The sequence below is a fragment of the Poecile atricapillus genome, chromosome 28 (genome assembly GCF_030490865.1).
Source record: "Poecile atricapillus isolate bPoeAtr1 chromosome 28, bPoeAtr1.hap1, whole genome shotgun sequence".
Lineage (NCBI taxonomy): Eukaryota > Metazoa > Chordata > Aves > Passeriformes > Paridae > Poecile > Poecile atricapillus.
The window spans coordinates 764,418-784,609 of NC_081276.1; the positions used below are offsets into that span (position 1 = coordinate 764,418).

Here is a 20,192-nt window from a genome sequence, read left to right on the forward strand (position 1 = left end):
TGGGGGTCCGTGGATGCAACCTGGGCTCTGTGGCGGTCCGTGAGTGCCGGTGTGGGGTCAGCGGGTGCCGGTCTGGGGTCCGTGAATTCCGGTCAGGGGTCCGTGAGTGCCGGTCAGGGGTCCGTGAGTGCCGGTCAGGGGTCCGTGAGTGCCGGTGAGGGGTCCGTGAATGCCGGTGAGGGGTCCGTGGGTGCCGGTCAGGGGTCCGTGAGTGCCGGTCTGGGGTCCGTGAATGCCGGTCTGGGGTCCGTGAGTGCCGGTTTGGGGTCCGTGAGTGCCGGTGAGGGGTCCGTGAGTGCCGGTCTGGGGTCCGTGAGTGCCGGTGAGGGGTCCGTGAGTGCCGGTCTGGGGTCCGTGAATGCCGGTGAGGGGTCCGTGAGTGCCGGTGAGGGGTCCGTGAATGCCGGTCTGGGGTCCGTGAATGCCGGTCAGGGGTCCGTGAGTGCCGGTGAGGGGTCCGTGAATGCCGGTCTGGGGTCCGTGAGTGCCGGTCTGGGGTCCGCGGTGCCGCCAGCCCCCGGTGGTCCCGGTGCCGGTGTTCCTCGCCCCCATCCCCGAGCGGGGCCGGTCCCGCCCCGTTCCGGTGACGGCGCGGGCGGGCCGGAAGCGCGGGGGGGGCGCGGCGGCCCCGCTCCCATCCCGGTGCTGCCGTCCCGGTGCTGCCGTCCCGGTGCTGCCGTCCCGGTGCTGCCGTCCCGGTGCTCCCGTCCCGGTGCTGCCGTCCCGGTGCTGCCGTCCCGGTGCTCCCGTCCCGGTGCTCCCGTCCCGGTGCTCCCGTCCAGCCCCGGCACCGCCATGCGCAAGTTCTTCCAGGAGATCAAGGCCGACCTGAAGTTCAAGACGGCGGGGCCCGGGCAGAAGCTCTCGGAGCCGTCCCGGTACGGGCGGGGGGGACTCTCCGGTAACGCCAGCCCCGGGCGGGGGACACGGGGGTGTCACCGGCGGCTGGGCAGCACCAGCAGAGCCCGAGCCCGTGTCCTCCGCCGCAGGGCCCCCAAGGAGAAGCCGAAAGCCGAGGTGGCCCCGAAGCCCCGGCAGGCCCCGAGCGATGAGGCGCAGAGGGCGGCGGCCGCGGCGCTGGCCCGGCTGGAGCTGAAGCCCAAGGCGAAGGCACCGTCCGGCTCGCAGGAGACCATCAGGAGCCACGGTAGGAGCGGGACCGGGCAGCCGTGGCCACCGGAGCCCGGGGACAGCGGGCCCGGCTGGAAAAGCGCCCGGCTGCGGCTCTCGAGGCTGTTGTGGGGCAGCTGTGGTGGAAATGGGGTCATGGGCAGCCCTGGGCTGGGACACCGCACCCGGGCAGGTGTTGGCTTCACAGGGCAGCGCTGAGCTGTCCAAAAGCCTCAGGAATGTGCTGAGCCTCCTCTCCAAGCGGGGTTTGTGTGTTGTAGTGAGGAAGGAGCTGATGGCCGACGCAGCTGCCAGCGAGAAGGAGCTCTCCATGGAGGAGAAGGTGAGGGAGATGCTGCCGCTCCCTGCTCAGCGCCCCTCGGGGCTGCTCTCCCTGTCCTGAGGGGATCTGCCAGGGTGTTGATAATCATAACCCTCCCAAAACCTCCCTGTGCTCAGTTTGCTGCCTGCTTTTATCTCCTCCAGGAGCAGGAGGAGGAAGGGGCAGCTGCTCCCTCTGTATCAGGGGTTTATTTCATCTGCCCCTTGAGCGGTGCAATTGTGAGGAAAGACCAGAAGGAAAAGCAGCTCCGAGAAGCCATCCAGGCAGTGAGTGCTTCCCTTCAAACTCCTTCCCTTCCCTCTTCAAACTCCTTTTGTGCCATGGGTCCAGCAGTGACCTCGCCAACCCTCCACCTCCTTCCTGCAAAATCTCCTCCAGGACAATTTCACGTTCCCTCTTAAATCATCTCCAGCCCAGCAAAAAACAACTGAGCTGAGCTGGGGCCAGCTCCTCCCTGAGCTTCTCTCCCTCTCCCCCAGTATTTCTCTGTGGACCCGGTGGCTGCTTCCATCATGGAGATCCACACCTTCAACCGGGACCGGGAGAAGGTGCGGCTGTGCGTGGAGACCATGGCCAAGTGAGTGTGACTGCTCATCCCTTCCCTGGTGGATTTTCTTGCTCTGCTTCTGCCAAAGTCTTTTTTTTTGGAAGAAAACTGAACCCTTGAACCACCCAATTTGTCAGTTGACCCCATGTCAGCATCCTGGAGGATGTTGATCCCATTTGTTGAGGTTTGGGAGCTGCTGGTTGTTTGGTTTGACCCCAAAGCATGGATGTATTTTATTTTCCTGGGTTTCTCATCTCTTTTACTCTGTGAGAAATACCGTGAGGTGTCTGTTTTCTCTCTGACCTTGGAGTGTCCTGCTTCGACCCAGGCAGTGCGTTCCTCTTCCTGCAGGTACCTGGATAACATCTATCTCCATCCAGAGGAGGAGAAATACCGGAAAATCAAACTGCAGAACAAGGTGTTCCAGGTGAGCTCAGACTCCTGCAGCTGCTCAGCCCTGGAAAGCCCTTGCTTGGAATAAACTCCATCTAAATTCTGTCCTTTTCTTCCAGGAAAGGATAAGCTGCTTGGAAGGGACGCACAAATTTTTCCAGGCTGTCGGGTTTGAGACAAAAACACTGCCTGTTCCAGGACAAGGCAAGAGCTGCTGGTGGTGATGTGGGGTCAGGGCTTTGGGGGGTGCTGGGATGCTGGGGAGCAGCTCTGGTTGCTGACAGCTCCACAGAGCTCGTTACTCCAAGGCTGGAACAAAACCAGGAGCACATTCCTTGTCCAGACGTGACCCTTTCCCAGAGATCCTCGTCCCTGTGTCACTGCCCTGCAGACCGAGAGCCTCACGGCCCATCCTTGTGGTTGCAGAGGCCACGGAGGAGTTCTACGTGCTGAAGGAGGAGGTTCTGAGCAGGCTGGAGGAGCTGAAGGACCGCAAGGAGCAGCTGCTGAGCTCGGAGCCCGTGCGGGCGCAGCTGCACCGGCAGCTCACGGTGTTCCAGCCGTCGCCCGCGGCCGCGCGCTTCGAGCTGCCCCACGACTTCTTCAACCTCACTGCGGAGGAGCTCCGGAGGGAGCAGCGGCTCCGGTGAGCAGCGGGGCCAGGGGACACCGGCCAGGAGCTCCTGGTGGCTCTCCTGGGGCCTACAAGGGTGTCTCCCCTTAGGACGGAGGCGGTGGAGAAGGCGGCGATGCTGAGGACCAGGGCCATGCGCGAGAAGGAGGAGCAGAGGGAGATGAGGAAATACAACTACACCCTGCTCCGGGTGCGCTTTCCCGATGGATACATCCTCCAAGGTAAAACAGACTCCTCACCTTTCCTTGGGGCACCTCCAGAAGCTCCTGGGGGTAGGTGTGGTGTAAGGAACTGGGTGACAGGAGGTGCTGGGTTCAGCTGGTGGAATAAACCACCCCAAAACCACGGTGGGGTAATGTTTCTCCATTAACTCTTCCCATCTCCAAACCCTCCCCCTGCTCAGGGCTGGCATTTTAAGCCAGGATTGGACAGAGAGGGAAGAGTCTCAAGGCATCATTAATTAAAGTCTGCTCTTCCCAGGCCTCTGGAAACAAGCTGGACTCATTAGATCAGTGTGTGACAGCAGCCAGCGTGAGGCTGCCCGTGTGATGTCAGACTGTACAACAGCATAAATCCTCTTCAAATTTTCCACTGGAACTCTGGAAATCATTTCAGGCTTTCCCAGCTCTTTGTTACAGGCTGGCAGGGGCTCCCAACAATTGACTATTTTTCTTTGGGGATTCTGCTTTTATAGTTTTCAGTTAAATCAGGCTGGCTGTGTGTCAGGGAAGTCGTTGATCAAGTCAGCATCAGTAGGTGAAGCCCCATGGAACCGACCACAAAAGGTTAGATTTTGGTAAATGCCAGACTCTCTCACCTTGTTTTCTCATGGCAGGGACTTTTTATGCCCGAGAATCAGTATCTGTGCTCTACAACTTTGTGAGAGAAGCGCTCAGAGATGACTGGCTGCCCTTTGAGCTCCTGGGACCCGGAGGTCTCAAACTGACTGACGAGAGCTTGGCCTTCAATGAATGTGGGTTGGTGAGTGAAAAAAATCCCAGAGCATCTTGAGGCTGTCAGAGACTTCTGCTGCTCAGAGCTGGGGGAGGAGTTTGTGTCCTTTCAGAGCCCCAAGTTGTGCTCTGGCCCCTCATTTTAAGCACAGAGCAGTCACTGCCTGGGGGCCTGGAGGTGTGGAGGGGAGCGCAGGGCTCTCCCTCCTGGAGCAGAGCAGCTGTTGGGGCTGGGGAGGAGGGAAGGATGATGGGGAGGGAGGGTACGAAGAGAAAGCCCCAATTGGCATCCCCTGGAAGGAGCTGCTTGCAGAATCCAGCCTTGTCCTTTGCAGCTGGAGTATTTGCAGCTCTGTGAACGCACCCAGGCCAAGGGGAACAGAGCAGCCCTGGGACTGCCCAAGGCCAGGATGCAGCAACCTGGGACAGTGGGAGCTGCCCCTGCCCCGGGCAGGGGTGGGAATGGGTGGGTTTAGGATTCCTGGCTGTGGTCAGTAACCTGCCTGTCCTGCCAGGTGCCCTCGGCCCTGCTGAGCCTGGCCTGGGACGCCGCGCTCATGGCTGACGTGGAGGCGGCGGCGGAGCAGGAGCAGCGCAGCCCCCTCAGGCCCGAGCTGCTGGCCCGGGCCCAGAGCCTCTCCTGAAATAAAGGGCCCTGCCTCCCGTGCTGCTGCTGCCTTTACTCGTCCCTCCTTTCCCAGGACTGCTGGAGCTCCCTGAGCTCGGAGGTGGCTTTGGTTTGGCTCTGCGGAGGGGCTGCAGCTCCCTGTGCCCCGCGGCAGCCCCAGAGCCCCGGGCAGCCTCTCCCCAGCCCCGGCTGCTCCCGGGGGCTCCGGGCACCAGAGCGGGGCAGGGGCTGCTGAGGAGCTCCCGAGGAGGTGCTGGAGCAGGGACCTGGAGCAGGGACCTGGAGCAGGGACCTGGAGCAGGGATCAGGGGCTGTGGGGCTGGTTCAGAACTCGGCTTCCCCTCCTGTGTGCACTGTGACTCTGCTGGAGAGAAGCTCTTGGGAGAAAACTCAGTCTGATCAAATGGAATTGGATTTATTCAAGGACTCAGTTCTGATCCCAGCTGTTTGGGTTGCGTTGTTGTTGTTGTAGGTTTGAGATGCCAAACCAGTCTGTGCTGGGGCTGGCACTGGTGTGACTGGGAGCAGAGACTGACGGCAGGGAACAGCCACTGGTGGTGATAACAAACCTCCAGATACAGACAATCTTTTAAAGAAATAATTCATAACTCTCCAGTCACACAAAGCTGAAACCCCCAGCGAGTTTCTCTGTGCAGCATCAAGTTTGATGCCAGCCCAGTCCTTTAAAACCTCAACCCAAGTTTTCCTGTGGGACAGAGCCCAGCTCTGATGTGGACAAGAGACAGAATCCAGCCTTGGCCTGTCCCAAAATAAGAGAAACATTTTTCCTTTTCCAAAGGTAAACCCTGCTGCTGTTCTCTGGAGCAAGTAAGACCACAAACAGGATGGTACAAGAGCATAAATTCATATATAATTGTACATCATTTATACCCAAGGCCACGCTGTACAACATTATGAACAGTCATTCCCCAGTGGCATCACAATAAGCTTATTCCAAAATCCCTCAGCTACTTTTAGAGATAACTTAGATACCTTCCATTACAAAGAAGTATCAAAATTTCAATAATGCTTTATTAAGGACAGATTAATATGCAGTATTTAAAAAAAAAAAAAAGCTAAAAAGCTAAAACTAAAAATTTAAGCTTCCATCAGGTCTGAAGCAGAACAAAGTGCTGTCTTCTCTTTACAAGAAATGTGGAATACTTTCAAGTATCTTGGTCAAAGATACACAATGTTTAAAATTTTCTAGCTCATTCTACATACATACAGAGGAGTTAGTAGGCATTTAAGTCTCAAATTGTATTAGATGGGCTGACCACGCTGCTGTCCTGGTCAGCAGCTCTCGTGCCACTGGATTCTGAAGCTGTAGAACCTGCAAAGGAGAGAATGTGTTGGGTTTGTTTTTATAAATATCCTCATTAATCCAGTAGAATTTGACTGCTTTATGTTTTATCTGTGTTAGCTTCCTGCATCTGTTGTGAGTCTCCTTTTCAACACTATTTAAAAACTGGTTTTAATACTGGTTTCGTATTTAATATCACCAATCCAGAATAAAAAAAAAAGAAAAAAAAAATCACTTTTCAACCATAAAAAGGATTTTCATAATCTTTTCAGTGCTTTGGAGTCAGGCAGAGCCAAACAAATGGAGCTGCATGTGTGTCAGCAGAGCCTGAGGGAGGGAAACTGCTCAGTGGCACCCTCAGAACAAGAGGTGACAAACCTGAGGCGAGGTTTTCATCTCAGAGCCTGGTAATAAGCAAAAGCAGCTTAAGATTAAAGCCAGGCTTCATGTCAAGCAGTCCCACTGTCTGCTCTGGGAGGTGAGAGGAGCTCAGAGAGGAAGGAGAGCCCAGATAATGCCTGGAATGGGTCAAACACTACAGAATTTCTGTGCTCCAGTCCTTATCTGCCAGAGGAGCTGCCCAACACAAACCCACTTTCCTCAGAGCTGCATTGTGAGCAGGAAGAAAGAGCCCAGGGCTTTGGGAAGCGCAGCACGTGCTTGCAGGCAGCTCATTGATCTGGGTGAGCACGTCCAGAAGCTCTGGGAGATGAAAGGAGCTGCTCCACATCCTCGTCCCAGCACGGCTGCTGCAGCAGAGGGGCTTTGAAGCCGTTTTCCAGGGGATAACTGGGACACAAACACAGCTCAGACTCTGGAGCACAGCAGCAGCCAGGCTGCTCCCCCAGGTTATTCCCTTCAGACAATCTGCAGCTCCGAGGAGGCACCAGAGGGGTGAAAACCCAGAGCTGGCAGCCCTGAAGGGCTCTGCACACCCCAGAGAGCAGAGATATTTACAATAATTCACTGGTGCAGCTCACTTGTGCTCCCAGAAACGGGCAGAGAACGCTGGCAGCCACGGGCTGCTCACGGGGCTGTGTGCCACTGAGGTGATGGGAGGGCAGAGAAGGCAAGAGCAGCTCAGAGGAGGCCATAAATAGCAAAGCAGCATCTTTAAAAAAGCCTAAAAAGCAGGAGTTTCTAGAATAAAGTATCTGTAGAAAGAAAAGCTCAAGGAATGGTGAGAGAGGGGCAGAAAGCCCCAAGTTCAGCCCACGCAGTTGCTGCTCCTCGGGGGAGTGTCTGCCAAGAGCCTGGCGCCCACTTCCCACCTTTTGCTGGCTGTACATCCACAATCATGCAGTCGTCATCTTCCTCATCTTCCTCCGTGTCTGCCTGAAATCCGTCCATCTCTGCAGCCTGGAGGGAGAGAAGAGGTGAGGTGAGAGTCAGGAGGGTGCTGGGCACATCAGGGGGGCAGGGAAGGGAAAGCTGTGACTCCCAGCCCCAGGAGCCCCTGGCTCGTGCCACAAGGCCTCATCTGCAGTGGCACAGGCGGTGGGAAAGGGGCCAAGCTCCTGCTCCAGGATCCCTCCCTGTTCCACAAGGTGCTGAGCACCCCCGCAGCACAGGCGGCTTCAGGGAAACCTGACTCTCACTGCAGTTCTGGAAGGGAACTCTCTCCCCTCTCTGTTAATTAATTTCACAGAATCACAGACTCATAAAGCTCAGTGAGTCCCCAGCAGTGCCCAGGCCAGCACTGCCAGTGTCCCCAAGTGCCACATCCCTGCAGGGAGGGGACTCCACCCTGCCCTGGGCTGGGTGAAGAAATGTTCCCTCAATCTCCAACCCAAACCTGCTCTGGTGCAGTGTGAGGCTGTTCCCTCTTGTCCTGGTGTCCCCTGGGACCCTCCCAGCTGTCCCCTCCTGCCAGGGAGTTCTGCAGAGCCCCAAATTCCCCCTGAGCCTCCTCTGACCCCTCTGGATGCTGTCTCCCTCCTCAGGATGGAGAATTACTGTTGCCTGTCAAGACTGGGCCTTGTTCTCTCCTGTCTCCTCCTCATCTTTGCCAGTCAGTTTTTATTCAGGGACTGGTGGCAGTTCTTCCCTTGCTGCCCAGGTTTCCTGCCATGGGAAAAGCCCAAATTCCCTATTTTGAACTGAGAGCACAGAACACAAGGAGTGACACAACCTCAAGCTGCCCAGCTCTGAGGGTCTGTTGAGTTGTTTGTTTCCCCTTCAGCTGGACCTGGAATGAAAATCCCGGTCCCCATCTCCTAAAAACTGCTCCAAGCCAAGAGATTTTCAATTTACATCTCTCAATAAAGTCCCAGTTCTCAGATTAAATCCCTCCCACACGTGGGCAGGTGCTGCCCACTTGAGCACCACATTTTTCTCTCCACAGCTTATGTAAGAGCACCTTTACTCACACAAGCCCTGGTGTGAGGCTGCAGCAGAGGAACACGAGTGGGAACGTGGCAGCTGTGCCCTCCCAGCCGCTCCCCACGCTCCAGCCTGGCTCCACAGCTCGGGTGGGAGCTCAGCACCTGAGCAGGGCTGATGGAGCCATCAGGAATGAAAAGCTGCTGGGGCTGTGACACCTCTGCTCGGAGCTGCACCTCCCCAGCACAGCTCTGAGAGGCTTTGAAGCATTCAGGCTGGTGATGTAATTCTCCTAAAAGTCTTTGTTTTGCTATTTCTGCTCCCTTATAAGCTGAATTTCCAGTGGGTGCCAAGCAGAGACTTTTATCTCTGCCTTTATTTAGTGTACAAGAAAAAACCCAAGCAGATGGAGTTTGGGGGCTGAACAGCTTCTCACAAGTCTCTGATCTCTATCAATACCTGAATGCTGAGCTTTTTCAGTAGAAAAGCCAAAAAAGCCAAGAATAAATTGGGAAGGCAAAGCATAAAAAGCATCAAAAGCCTCATCTGTGGTCTATGGGAGGGGGTGGAACGAGATGAGCTTTGAGGTCCCTCCCAACCCAAACCATTCTGGGGCTCTTTCTGAAGGAGGGAAGGAGGAATAAATCCACTGGCAGGGATTTCAAACCCTGATAACCCCGAGTTCCAGCACCTAAAGCCTCAACTGAGCACCCCGAGCTTTGTGGGTGCCTGAAGGGGCCAAGAGGAGACACAGAGAGAAACTGGAGACCAGGATGGAGGGACAGGACACAGGGAATGCTCCCAGTGCCAGGCTGGATGGGATATGGGGAGGAATTCCTCCCTGTGAGGGAGGTGAGGAGCTGTGATGGAATTCCCAGAGCAGCTGTGGCTGTCCCTGGATCCCTGGGAGTGTCCAAGGCCAGGCTGGAGCAGCCTGGGACAGTGGGAGGTGTCCCTGCCCCTTCTGGAATTCCATGATCCCATTTTTCAGTCATGATTAGGCTCCAGCACTACCTGTGGTTGCCCTGAAAAGCAGAAGCAACAACAGGAAAACCACAACACAGCTCCCAAGCAGCAACCACTGCAATTCCATCTCATTTTGTCCCTATGAATTATTGTATTTTTAAACCAGCTCTTGAAATTCAGCTTTATGTGTGTCAGGATGAGCTGGAGCCTTTACAGACTGCTCTGGGCCGAGTTGCAGCACTTGGGAACCACATTTAATCCGTTCACATGCAACTGCTGTAAGTCATCAGCTCGGGCTGTACATCTGGCAGCCACAGGCACACATAAAACCTGCACACAAATTACACACAGCTGTAAAACCAAGGCCAAGCAGACTCTCAAACTATTCACAGCTTGGATGCAATCACTGCCAAATAGCAGAGAATGGAAGAGCAGCAGGAGAGCAACGTTTCAAATGGAACAGAGAGTCCAAGCTGCAGGCACACAAAAGAAACCCATCTCTTTAGTCCCATCATTTCACTTCTTTCCCCATAAAAAATGGCCTTGTGGCGTGCAGGCCGGGCCTGTGGCTACCAGGCCGAGCTGGGAGGTAGCCCAAGGTGGAAACAGCCCCAAGGCACGGGGCACACTCACCCTGCTGGGAACTCACCTGCTCAGCATCCCGAGGTCTCTTCATGAACTTGGTGATGGACATGCTGGCCATGGCCTTCCTCTTGGCTGCCGGGGGCGTGGGCTGGGGGGCGGGCACGGCGGGCACGGTGCCCCCCTCGTCCCTGCCCGCGCAGGGCACCTGGGTGACGTAGCTCCAGCGGCACGGCACGGGGAGCCGCTCGTGCCCGAAGCTGCGCAGCACCTCGGCGTGCACGTACCAGCACATCCTGAACTCGGGCCTCTTCTCGTACACAGAGTTCTCCGAGATGATCCTCTTCAGCCTGGCCTTGGAGGGGACCCCGCCGTCCTCCCCGGCCGGGGGCTGCGCTGCCGGGGGGCTCCCGTCGCTGAAGCGGCCCCGGCGGCAGCACTCCTGGAACTCCTGGATGATCACCTTGCTCCCGTGCACGTTCCCGTGCAGCAGCGGCAGGAGGTGGCCGAGGACTGCGGGCGGCAGGGAAAGGGTTAAAGGCTGGGAAAGCCGGGGGGATGTTAAATGTTGATTTTCCTCCAGAGGGGGAAAACGCCAGGGGTGATTTCAGAGCTGGGGCTGCCCCGTCCCTGGAAGGCTCCAAGGCCAGGCTGGAGGGGGAATGGAGCAAGTCCCTTCCCATGGCAGAAACTGGATGGGCTTTAAGGTCCCTCCCAACCCAAACCACTCTGGGATTCCACGATTGTAACAGCAGCTGAATTTGATGTGCAAAACTCACTCTCAATAATAACAACACCCTGGAGTGAAATCCTCACCCCCTGTTTGGCCTTCGTGTGAGTTATTAACGTCCTTGTGAGCAGGAAAAGCCCAGGACAGGAACCCAGCACAGAAACCAAACCCTCTCCCCCAGACAATAAACAGGCTCGAGCCCATCCTAAATCAGAGCCTGCTCAAGTCTGGTTGGTTTTATTTCCTAGATTGCCCAGAGCAAGACTTTTTGGAGAGGCACTGCCAGAAAACTCCTTTCCAAGAGCTCTCAGAGATTCCTGGGATTCCAGACTTGTCAGAAACATTGTGAATTCAACACTCAGTAATCCCCCTACTCCCTGCAAAGCAGAGTACAACAGTCTGCAAGTACTCTTCAGCCCTTCAGCTCTTACTTTGCTGATCTTTTGCCCTTTTCTTGCTACATTTCTGTGTCTGCTGCTCTTCCTCTGGCACAGGTGGATCCAGGACACAGGCTGTGAACTGCTGGAGCACCTTCAGGTCCGTGTTGGTGCTGCTGTCCTGCGCTGCCCTTTCCCAGACGCAGCCGATCTTCACGGGCTGCAGGACGTGGAACCTCTTCCCCTTGGCTATCAGCTCATCCCACTCCTTGGCTTTCAGTTTCTGGCGAACCTTCTGGTTCTCTGGGTCACACTCCTGCAGCCACAGGGGACAAAGGACTCATTGCACCCACGCCAGTTAAAAAACACAAAAGAGCTTTTTAAACCCAGCTTTGCCTCGTGGAGCCACACAGGGCTCCTGAAGCGTGCAGCCCTGTGTGCTCCCCTCCCCTGCCAATATTGACATTCCACACTTCACTGGGAACTCAGGGACACCCTCACCTCTGTCACACCTTCATCTTCAGATAGGTACCCATGGGGTACAAAAAACCCATCGTCCTCGTCTTCATCCTCTCCCTCCTCTTCATCATCCTGCACATAAATGGATTAAAAGTTAACACTGCTGAGTGCAAATGGTTCCTGATTGTTTCAGCATGCAGGATCCTCACCTCTTCACTATGGGAGAGACTTTCCCCTGGCTCCTCCTCTTCCCACTCTTCATCACTGTCTACTTCATAGTCCAGCAGTTTCTGCAAGAAATGCCAAGAAATGTCTGTCCCTCGCTGGAGAGCACAGCACCAAACCCAGCCTGGGGTTTCCAAGCTGAGGGAACAAAGTGCCTGAGCAATCCCAGGCAAGCAGAGCACTTGGCCAAGCACATTCACTCCCAGAGCACAAAGAGGGGGAGAATGCAGCAGCCGAGGTGCTTACGGTGTCCTTGGCCCATGGATTCCTGGCACGGATCAGCGCGGTTCTCTTGTTCCAGGTGCCCCAGTAGGCAGGGCGGTGATTCTCACTGAACTGCAGGAGCTTCATCCTGCCAAACTTCTCCCTCTCAGGAACAGCGTCTGCCTGGCAGCTGTCCACCACCACCACGTCACTGCCAACACAGTGAAGGGGGCTCAGGCCCTGGAGAACAGCTCCAGCCTTCCCTCCTCTCCAGTGTCCATCACTCCCTCAAACCCTCTTCAGTTTGTTTTATCAACAGAAGCCAAGCCCCCAAGTGCAGACTGACCTGTTCACACTGTCATTGCTGTCACTGACCAAAGTGGGCCCAGTTTTTCGTGGTTTACGACATTTCAGATCCCTCAAGAAGGAACCATCGCTGTTCTGGGCACGCAGGAGCTTATCCAGCTGCTCCAGGTCGTCTGGATCCAGGGAAACGCGGCTGAGCGGGGCTAGGACCATGTTCTCCTTAATTTCAAAAGGAGCAAACTTCCCACAGGAGCCAGCAAGGGTCTGAAACATCAAGTGAGGAATGTCAGGGCTTGGACACCGAGAAGCTGCAGCACCAACAATGCAGGAAACACCTGCTGTTGAGGTGTGGTCTGAGATTTGGGTTAAGTGAAGATTTAGGTTAAGCCCTTCCTGTCCAAGACTCCAGCAGATCTTCCAGGCAATGCAGAAGACAGAGCTGAGATTCACTAAATCAACCACAAATGTCCCCTGCAGTCTCTGCTCTGGCCTTTTTCTTAAAATCCTTTACGCTTTTGAGAGCAGGAAATTAAGAAAAAACAATGTTTCGACCACCTAAGAAGCTGTAAGGGGCAGCTGAGAAGGAAATGAGGGCATTTGTCAGGAACAACTGTGAGAGACCAGCAATCCCTCACCTTGGGGGCTTGTGGAGTCTTTGGTTTCTGGAAGAACCTGGTGATCTCTGCTTTCTGTGCATTGATGCGCTGAAATGAGAACCCAAATGCAAACTGTCAACACAGAGACAGAAGAAAGCTCTGGAATCCAAGGTGAGCTCACGCATGACTCAGCTTCAAAGCAAAGTTCAGGCAGTCACCAGCTCCTGTGACTCAACAAGAACACTCCTTGTGCCCCCTGACACAAGCAGGGCTCCAGAGTCAGTGCCAGGACAGGGTTCACTTGTGGGCATTCAGAAGCACACACAGAAATCGTTTGAGAGGGTAAAAGCAAAGGAACCAGCAGGAGTGAAAGGAACAGGTAAAAATCCAGAGCAGCAGCCCCAGCAGGTCACAGGGCTGCATCCCAACGGGATCTGCTGCCTCCCAAAGGGATCTGCTGCCTCCCAAAGGGATCTGCCCCATCCCAACGGGATCTGCCCCATCCCAACGGGATCTGCCCCACCCCAACGGGATCTGCCCCACCCCAACGGGATCTGCCCCACCCCAACGGGATCTGCCCCATCCCAAAGGGATCTGCCCCATCCCAACGGGATCTGCTGCCCCATCCCAACGGGATCTGCCCCATCCCAACGGGATCTGCCCCATCCCAACGGGATCTGCTGCCTCCCAACGGGATCTGCCCCATCCCAGCTGGCACCACCATCTCACCCCAGAAAGAATTCAGAGACAAGCCAGGGAAAGCCTTTTTTACCTTTTCCTCCTCCTTTAACCGTTTCTCCTCTTCTTTCTTTCTCTTCTCCTCAAGTTTTGCCCTTGAAAACAAAGTTCATGTGAATTGTCACCCTCCAGGAAGGGTTTATTTGCACTGAGGAAGAGCTGGGAAGCCCCAGACCCCACCACGAGGATCATCTGTCAGTCCAGCCAAGAGCCACCCTGGTTAAGTGTAGAGAAGGCTTTGTTCATTTGCTCTAGAGCAAATATTGACCCACTTTAGCCACACAGTTAACAGGCTGCCTCGAGTTTCCCTCCATACCGGGAAATTCCAATTACCAAGTCACGGGTGACTGCCACAAACAGGCCCAGAGCCTGCCAGGAGGGGCAGCAGGACAGGAGAGGCACTGCTGGGACAGGGACACAGAGCCCCTGGAGCATCCCAGAGCCAGCCCTGAGCCCAGGCCCGTGCTGCTGGAGCAGGGCAGCCTCTGGGACAGGGAAAGGTGGGGATGGGAAGAGCACAGGGTCCCCAGGAGCCCAGGCACTCACTCCAAGGCCTCCTGCCTCTCCTTGCGCTTCTCCTCCTTCACTCGCAGCTTCTCAGCTTTCTCCTTCTCTTCCTTTTCTTTCTTTTCCCTCCTTTCTCTCTCTTTCAACTCCTTCTCTTCCTCTTTCCTCTTCTTTGCCTCCTCCTTGGCTCGTTCTTTCGCAGCTTTTGCCTCTTCCTTCAGCCTCCCCTTCTCCTCCCTCTCTGCCTGCAGCTTCTGGAGCTTGTCTGCGCGCTCCTGATCCTGGGGCACAAACGGGACACTCAGGGAACTGCGCCTTTGTGGCACCAAAATCAGCATTCCACCTCTCCAAGAGGAGCCTGGACCCACCCAGAGCTCGACCTGCAGCATCACAAAATATCCTGCAATGGGAGGGACCCTCATCCTTCCCGGGAAAGCAGCTGGGAGCACATCCACGGCTCCCTGCTGCCAGCTGAGCTGCCTCGTGCTGCCTCACAGAAAGCTTTAATTATTCCTTTCCCTTTTGCAAAAAAAAAAAAGGTGTTTCCATTTCTCTAAGCAACAAAGAAAGCTTTGTATTGAGTCATTTTCATTGCCACTGTAGCATTATGGAAAATTAGATGGGAATTAAAAAATCGTAATTATTCCCTTATTTAATAGGAGATTGCAGACTCTTTCCAAAGTATTTCCTCCTGAGCTCAGCTTTCATGCTGTGGTGTCATCACAGGGCTACAGTGGTGTCACTTCTGCAGCTGAACTGGAGCTGATTTGACATCACAAACCCACTGTCACAGAAACCAGCCCTGGATGATCCCCAGGGGTCCCTCCCAAGCTGGGATATTCCGTGATCCCTGGGAATAACCAGAGCCTCCAAACTCCTCATCCCTCCTCTCCGTCCATTTCAGACACCACCAGCGCCCTGAGCTTGTTCAAGGGGCGCTCTGGGAACAGTGGGGGGAAGATTTATTGCAAGTGTTGCCTTTTGTGGTGTTTCCTCCCAAAACAACTGCAATTCCCACCGTGGCTCTGCTGACACACAGGAGGAAAATGTCAAATTAAAGAAAAAGAGCTTTTCTGTGCTGCAGGCACTGCTGATGTCACCAGGAGAGGAGGATCTGCCTGTGCCCAGACACTCCAACTCCTCCCTGGGTATTTTCAGTTTTCTTTTATTGATTTCACATCTCTCCTTGTCAACATCAAGGCTCCCTGAGCGGTGTCACAACACAAATAACTGCAGAAAGCCACCAACAGCCAAGTGGTGCCAATGGCAAGGAAACAACACTGTCAGCCTGAGTCATGGAATGTGCTGGGTGCTGGTGTGAAGCTGACAGCTCACTGGTGGCTCTAGTTCATTCTCAGCATCATTTTTAGCTTCCATTCTCCTCTCTCCCTCACATCCCTGCTATTTTTAACAGAGCTATAGAAGGGAAGAAAACAACAGATTGGAATTCTATATGGGGCACTGGGAAAAAGCAAGAAGCTTTACAGCTACAACTTACATAAAACACACAAGTTTATAAACAAGCCACTGAGAGACGCACAGTTCCTGAGCACAAACCTTGCCAGGTGCAGGAAAAACAACCCCAGAAAAGTCCATTTCACTGCTGGAAACCCCAGAGACCCTTCAGCCTCCTCTATATCCAGCATTCCATGGCTGGCAGCAGAATCAGGGAGCAGAGTAAGGAGCTGCAGCCAAGCACACAGAACCTGGAGCTTGAGCATTCCCAGTGGTGGCATCCAGTGGTGACATTCTCTGGGAAGCCTCAGACTCGCTTCCCCCACTCTTCAATAAAAGTGTATTTATTAATACACACTCTCCTGGTGTATTAATAAAAACAGACCCTGCATTTTGGGGCTTAAACGTTTCCAACCTCTTCCCTGAGAGCCCCAAATGCAGCCACAGCTCCGTTCAGGAGCTTTGGGAAGAGCCAAGCACCTTGACTGCCTGCATTAAAGGTTCTTCCACACTCCTCAGGGTGAGGAAAAATGGCAAGAGAGATGTTCCAGCTGGGCTGAGACAAAAGGCTGCTCAGGGGAGGTGTCAGGGAAATGCCTTACTCTTTGCAATCTCAGCTTCTCCTTCTCTGCTGAACTTCTGTGGAATTTCTGAGGTACCTGGAATTACAAAATCAAGTTTTAGAGGAGATCCTGCTCCTCCCTTTCCAGCCTGAGCCACACCAGGCTGTTCCTGCAGATCACATCCAGCCACTCCAAACCCCCCCAGAGCAGGGGATGAGGACACAGCTCGGCCAGGTCCCATCTCCCCCCCTCCCACCCCAGCCTGGATCCATCCCAGAAATCCTCACCTTACCCTGCCTGCACCAACAAACCCCTCTGGTCCCCTCAGCCCCACAGGAACATTTTGGGAACGTCACCTGCACAGCACCCAGGGCAGCTGCTCTGAACCAAAGTCACTTTGGGTTTCTTTGGGGCTTTTTTTGCATCCACCTATCTTGCTGTGATATTTAGCTGGAACTTCCTGAGTACAAGGACTGTTTTCCATATTTTAACACTGTTTCCTCTTGCCATCACAGTCCACTTGATCTTCCACCAGTAACAGCCCACTGACCCTAAATTCCAAACAGGGCACGCTTCTCATTTAGCTTTTATTTATGGAGAGAAGAAAAAGGGGTTTTATGCTTAAGATTATTGTTCATAGACTGGTTAAAGGCCTAATTTATCAATCTTTCAGCACACTGTGACTTGATTTACTGGATCCCCCCCTCCTCCTCCTCCTGCCATTCACAGCATCACATTTAAACTGTGATTAACGGGCTAACACAGCCCAACTGCTTTATTTGCTATATTTATCTGATATAAAACAGGAGTTCTGCCAAGTGGAAGCTTCGGCTCCTCAGAGCTGTTTCCTCCCAGGAAAACAAACCTGCCAGGACTCCCAGCTGCACAGCTTGGGGTGCAGACCCTCGTTTTGGGGAGCAGCACACGCACAAATCCAGCCCCACTGGCGCTATTGGATTACACCAGGAGTGTTTTCTGTTGTTCTGCTACACTGCAAATGCTTCATGCCTGCTTGAGTGTGTCTGTTTACCTTAGAGGTGGAAGATTGGGAGTTTTCACAGAGGAGGAATTGATCATTTGACTTGATAAACACAACAAAAGGACTGGGAGAACCATCCCCGTGGTGTTCCAGCCAGCTGAGCAGGTGCTGCTGCCCTTGGAAGCTTCCCTGTCAAAACTGCCCCAAAAATCAGGGTGTTTGGGGGTGTTCTGCTGGAGCAGAGCTGCTAAACTGAAACTCAGGTGACCAAAAAGCCCCTCATTGAGAGCTTTTTCACAGAATCCCAGAATGTTTGGGGTTGGGAGGGACCTTAAAGCCCATCCAGTGCCACGTTCCACTGTCCCAGGTTGCTCCAACCCTCACCAGCCTGGCCTTGGGCACCTCCAAAGCAGCCACAGCTCCTCTGGGAAACCTGTGCCAGAGATTTTCCACGGCAGCTGCAGGAACTGAGAGCTGGAAAAGCGTCTGCACTGGTGGCACTGGGGGAACATCCTCACAGGAACCACAGCAGCTTCCAGGAGGATGAACTGAGCTTGGGAAACAGCAACTGGAGCACAAACTGCTCTTGGATGCTGCTACCAAAACACCAAGTCCCAAGTGGGCATTTCATTAAAGAAATGTAAACACAGCAGCAGCCAGAACCAGGGAAGATCAAATCCTTTAGCTGTAGGACTTAAAAGATTCCAAAGGGCAATAACTCAGTAATTAATCACCACCACCTTCCCTACACTCCTCGTTGCCCCACTCCATCCTCTTCCCCATGATCCCAGGAACCCAAACACTGCAGGCACAGCAGCTTCCACCCCAGAGCAGAGCAGACCAACCTTCCTGGCAGGTGTGGAGGCAGCCAAAGGACTCGAGTTCCTCTTGGCCTCTGCCACGAGCTGCACGTCGGGCGAGCTCCCGGAGCTCAGCGAGGAGTGGCTCAGTCCCGAGTCTCCCTCGTGGGACGACTCCAGGGCCTCGTTCTCGGAGCCTGTGCCACTGCTGTCCAGAGACACCACCTGGGGGGATTTCAGGCTCATGATGTCCTCCAGCAGCACCACGGGCACCTTCCCCTCAAAGAGCACATCCTTCAGTTCGCCCTGGGCCCCCTTCCTGCCTGCCACCGCCCTGGAGCGCGGCTGGATCCCAGCTCCCGGGTCCTGCTCTGCCTCGGCTGCAGCTGCACAGGGCCCCTCAGTCTCCGTGGAGTCACCTGCTGGGCTGCTCTGTGAGGGATTCAGGCAGCTCAGCTGGTTCAGCTCTTTTCCTATCGTGGTGCCGCTGGTTACGGCAGCTCTGGAATCCACATCCCCCTCGAGTCCGTGGCCAGAGCCCTTGGAGAGGTCAGGAACATCCCCAGGGTCACTCGTGTCACCTCCTGGGTTCTTCTGGATAAAATGGCCCTTGGAGAGGTCAGGAACATCCCCAGGGTCACTCGTGTCACCTCCTGGGTTTTTCTGGATAAAATGGCCCTTGGAGAGGTCAGGAACGTCCCCAGGGTCACTCGTGTCACCTCCTGGGTTCTTCTGGATAAAATGGTCCAATGGACCCTTCCCATTCACAAGTTTTGGAGTCAAATTCCCCAAATTCCCGTCGGAGCCCAGCTGGCAGTCGTTCTCCACATTGTCCAGGGAGGCACCCGAGGCATCCAGGGACGGATCCTTGCTCGGAACAAAAGCACTCGGGGAGCTCTTGACTTTTTTCACTTCTGAATCCAGATCAAGTTTTTCCTTTGGCACAGGATTGAGGCGCTTGAAGGGCAGCCGAGCTGCAACAACAACACCAGGTTACTCAGTGACAGGAAACATCAAAGGATTTCATTCATTTTGAAGCATAAAATTGAGAAGAGCCACTTGGAGGCGGTTTAATCCCAGCCAAGCCAATGTATTTTGTGAAAAAGGTCTGTGAAACAGGTCTGAACCGCTGTTAATGTGTTTAAACTGCGCTGGATGAGAGACATTCCCTTACCTTGGACGAGCTTCCGCGGAGGAACAGCAGCTTTGTCTCTGCACTCCATGGCTACGGGAGAAAACAGCAAATCAACACCCGTGGTTGTTCGCAAGGAGCCCAAGAGCTCCCCCAGGGCCGCTGAGGGAGGGCAGAGGGGCCCCCCCGACACCCCCGAGCCAAAGGAGCCCCGAGCCGGCGGGTCCCGGCAGCCACAGCGTCCCCAGGAGGCTGGGGCTGCACCCAGCGAGACGTGAGGGGGAATTTGGCGGCTGTGAGGGGGGCAGGCCGTGGCACCGGTGCCCGGAGCAGCCGTGGCTGTCCCCGGTCCCTGGCAGTGCCCAGGGCCGGGCCGGAGCCCTCAGGGTGTCGGTACCCGCGGCACGGCTGGAACGGGGTGCGATTTCAGATCCTTCCCCACCCAAACCGCTCCGTGACTCCGCGAGTGAGGCCGCAGGGCGGGCCCGGGCCCAGTCCCGGGGCGCAGCGGCGGCTCCGGCGCCGCCTTTGTTACCCCGGGCGGGCCCCGCGCACCCCGCGGCCCAACCGCCGCCGGAAACACCTCGCGCCCCGGCCGGGCCGTACCGCACCCCCAGCTCGGCCCTACCTGTGGCGGCGGCCGGCGCGGCTGGCGGCGGTGGCCGAACCGCGGCGGCCGAACCGAGGCCGGCCCGGCCCGCGCAGCCCCCGCCGCTCCCGGGCCCGGTCCCGCCCGGCCCGTCCCGCTCGTACTTGGCGGGAGCCGGGGCGACCCCGCGTCGCGCGGCGCTGATTGGCGGAGCGCTCCCCACGTGACCCGCACAGCCACACTCCCCGCTGCGTCTCGCCTTCCGATTGGCCTCCGCGGCGGAAGCCGCTGATTGGCGGAGGCGGCTGTCGGTCAGGTGCGCTGCGGGCGCTGATTGGGTGGCTTTGTAGAGGGCCGGCGGGGCGCCGCTGGGTTCCTGCGCCTGGGCCCGAGGCCTGCCCGCTCACCGGGCGGGAACGGGGCCGCAGCGGGCCCGTCCCGGGACCGGCCTGTCCACAGCACCGGGCGAAGGGGGCGGAGCCAGTCCTGCCGCGCGCCGCGCCGCTACGGGCCTTGAGCCAACGCGCGAAATGGCGGCGGCGCCGGCGGCCAATTAGCGCCCGCCGCTGCGAGGCGCAGGCGCTGTCGCGAGGGACACTGGGAGTCGTAGTTTTCCATTGGAGCGTCTGTCATCCCATCTTCCCCCCGGGACTATGGCGGGGGTCCCGGGCCGGTTGTCCCGGTGTGGCACACGCGCTCCGCTCCCTGCGGGCGGTGCTGGGTCCCTCAGGACAAAGATCCGGCTGTGCCA

The 20,192-nt window shown here is 55.9% G+C and overlaps 3 protein-coding genes across 6 annotated transcripts; 1 reads left to right on the forward strand and 2 right to left on the reverse strand.

The window, feature by feature from the left end:
• The first annotated feature begins 189 nt into the window (after positions 1 to 189).
• Positions 190 to 6,162, forward strand: UBXN6 (UBX domain protein 6). Of its 4 annotated transcripts, none has more exons than XM_058858340.1 (12): positions 195 to 740; positions 783 to 878; positions 990 to 1,147; positions 1,392 to 1,453; positions 1,597 to 1,719; positions 1,933 to 2,030; positions 2,352 to 2,427; positions 2,513 to 2,597; positions 2,820 to 3,039; positions 3,118 to 3,248; positions 3,863 to 4,008; positions 4,496 to 6,162. In XM_058858340.1, exons 2-12 carry the CDS (start codon positions 796 to 798, stop codon positions 4,622 to 4,624), a joined length of 1,311 nt encoding a protein of 436 aa, XP_058714323.1. In that variant the 5' UTR covers positions 195 to 740; positions 783 to 795; the 3' UTR covers positions 4,625 to 6,162. The 4 variants fall into 4 exon arrangements, with proteins under 4 accessions (XP_058714325.1, XP_058714323.1, XP_058714326.1 ...); XM_058858343.1 differs by having other exon boundaries at positions 195 to 726; XM_058858341.1 differs by having other exon boundaries at positions 195 to 698.
• CHAF1A (chromatin assembly factor 1 subunit A) lies at positions 5,458 to 20,095 on the reverse strand. The gene is made up of 15 exons (XM_058858339.1): positions 19,481 to 20,095; positions 18,895 to 18,945; positions 17,766 to 18,694; positions 15,981 to 16,037; positions 13,963 to 14,204; positions 13,451 to 13,511; positions 12,718 to 12,786; positions 12,123 to 12,346; positions 11,819 to 11,987; positions 11,557 to 11,637; positions 11,390 to 11,479; positions 10,943 to 11,204; positions 9,849 to 10,294; positions 7,183 to 7,270; positions 5,458 to 5,941 (listed from the first exon to the last, which is right to left on the reverse strand). Exons 2-15 carry the CDS (start codon positions 18,941 to 18,943, stop codon positions 5,862 to 5,864), a joined length of 2,847 nt encoding a protein of 948 aa, XP_058714322.1. The 5' UTR covers positions 18,944 to 18,945; positions 19,481 to 20,095; the 3' UTR covers positions 5,458 to 5,861.
• Positions 18,966 to 20,059, reverse strand: LOC131589484 (collagen alpha-2(I) chain-like). Its single transcript, XM_058859048.1, has 2 exons — positions 19,950 to 20,059; positions 18,966 to 19,836 (listed from the first exon to the last, which is right to left on the reverse strand). Exons 1-2 carry the CDS (start codon positions 20,057 to 20,059, stop codon positions 18,966 to 18,968), a joined length of 981 nt encoding a protein of 326 aa, XP_058715031.1.
• Positions 20,096 to 20,192: the final 97 nt, after the last annotated feature.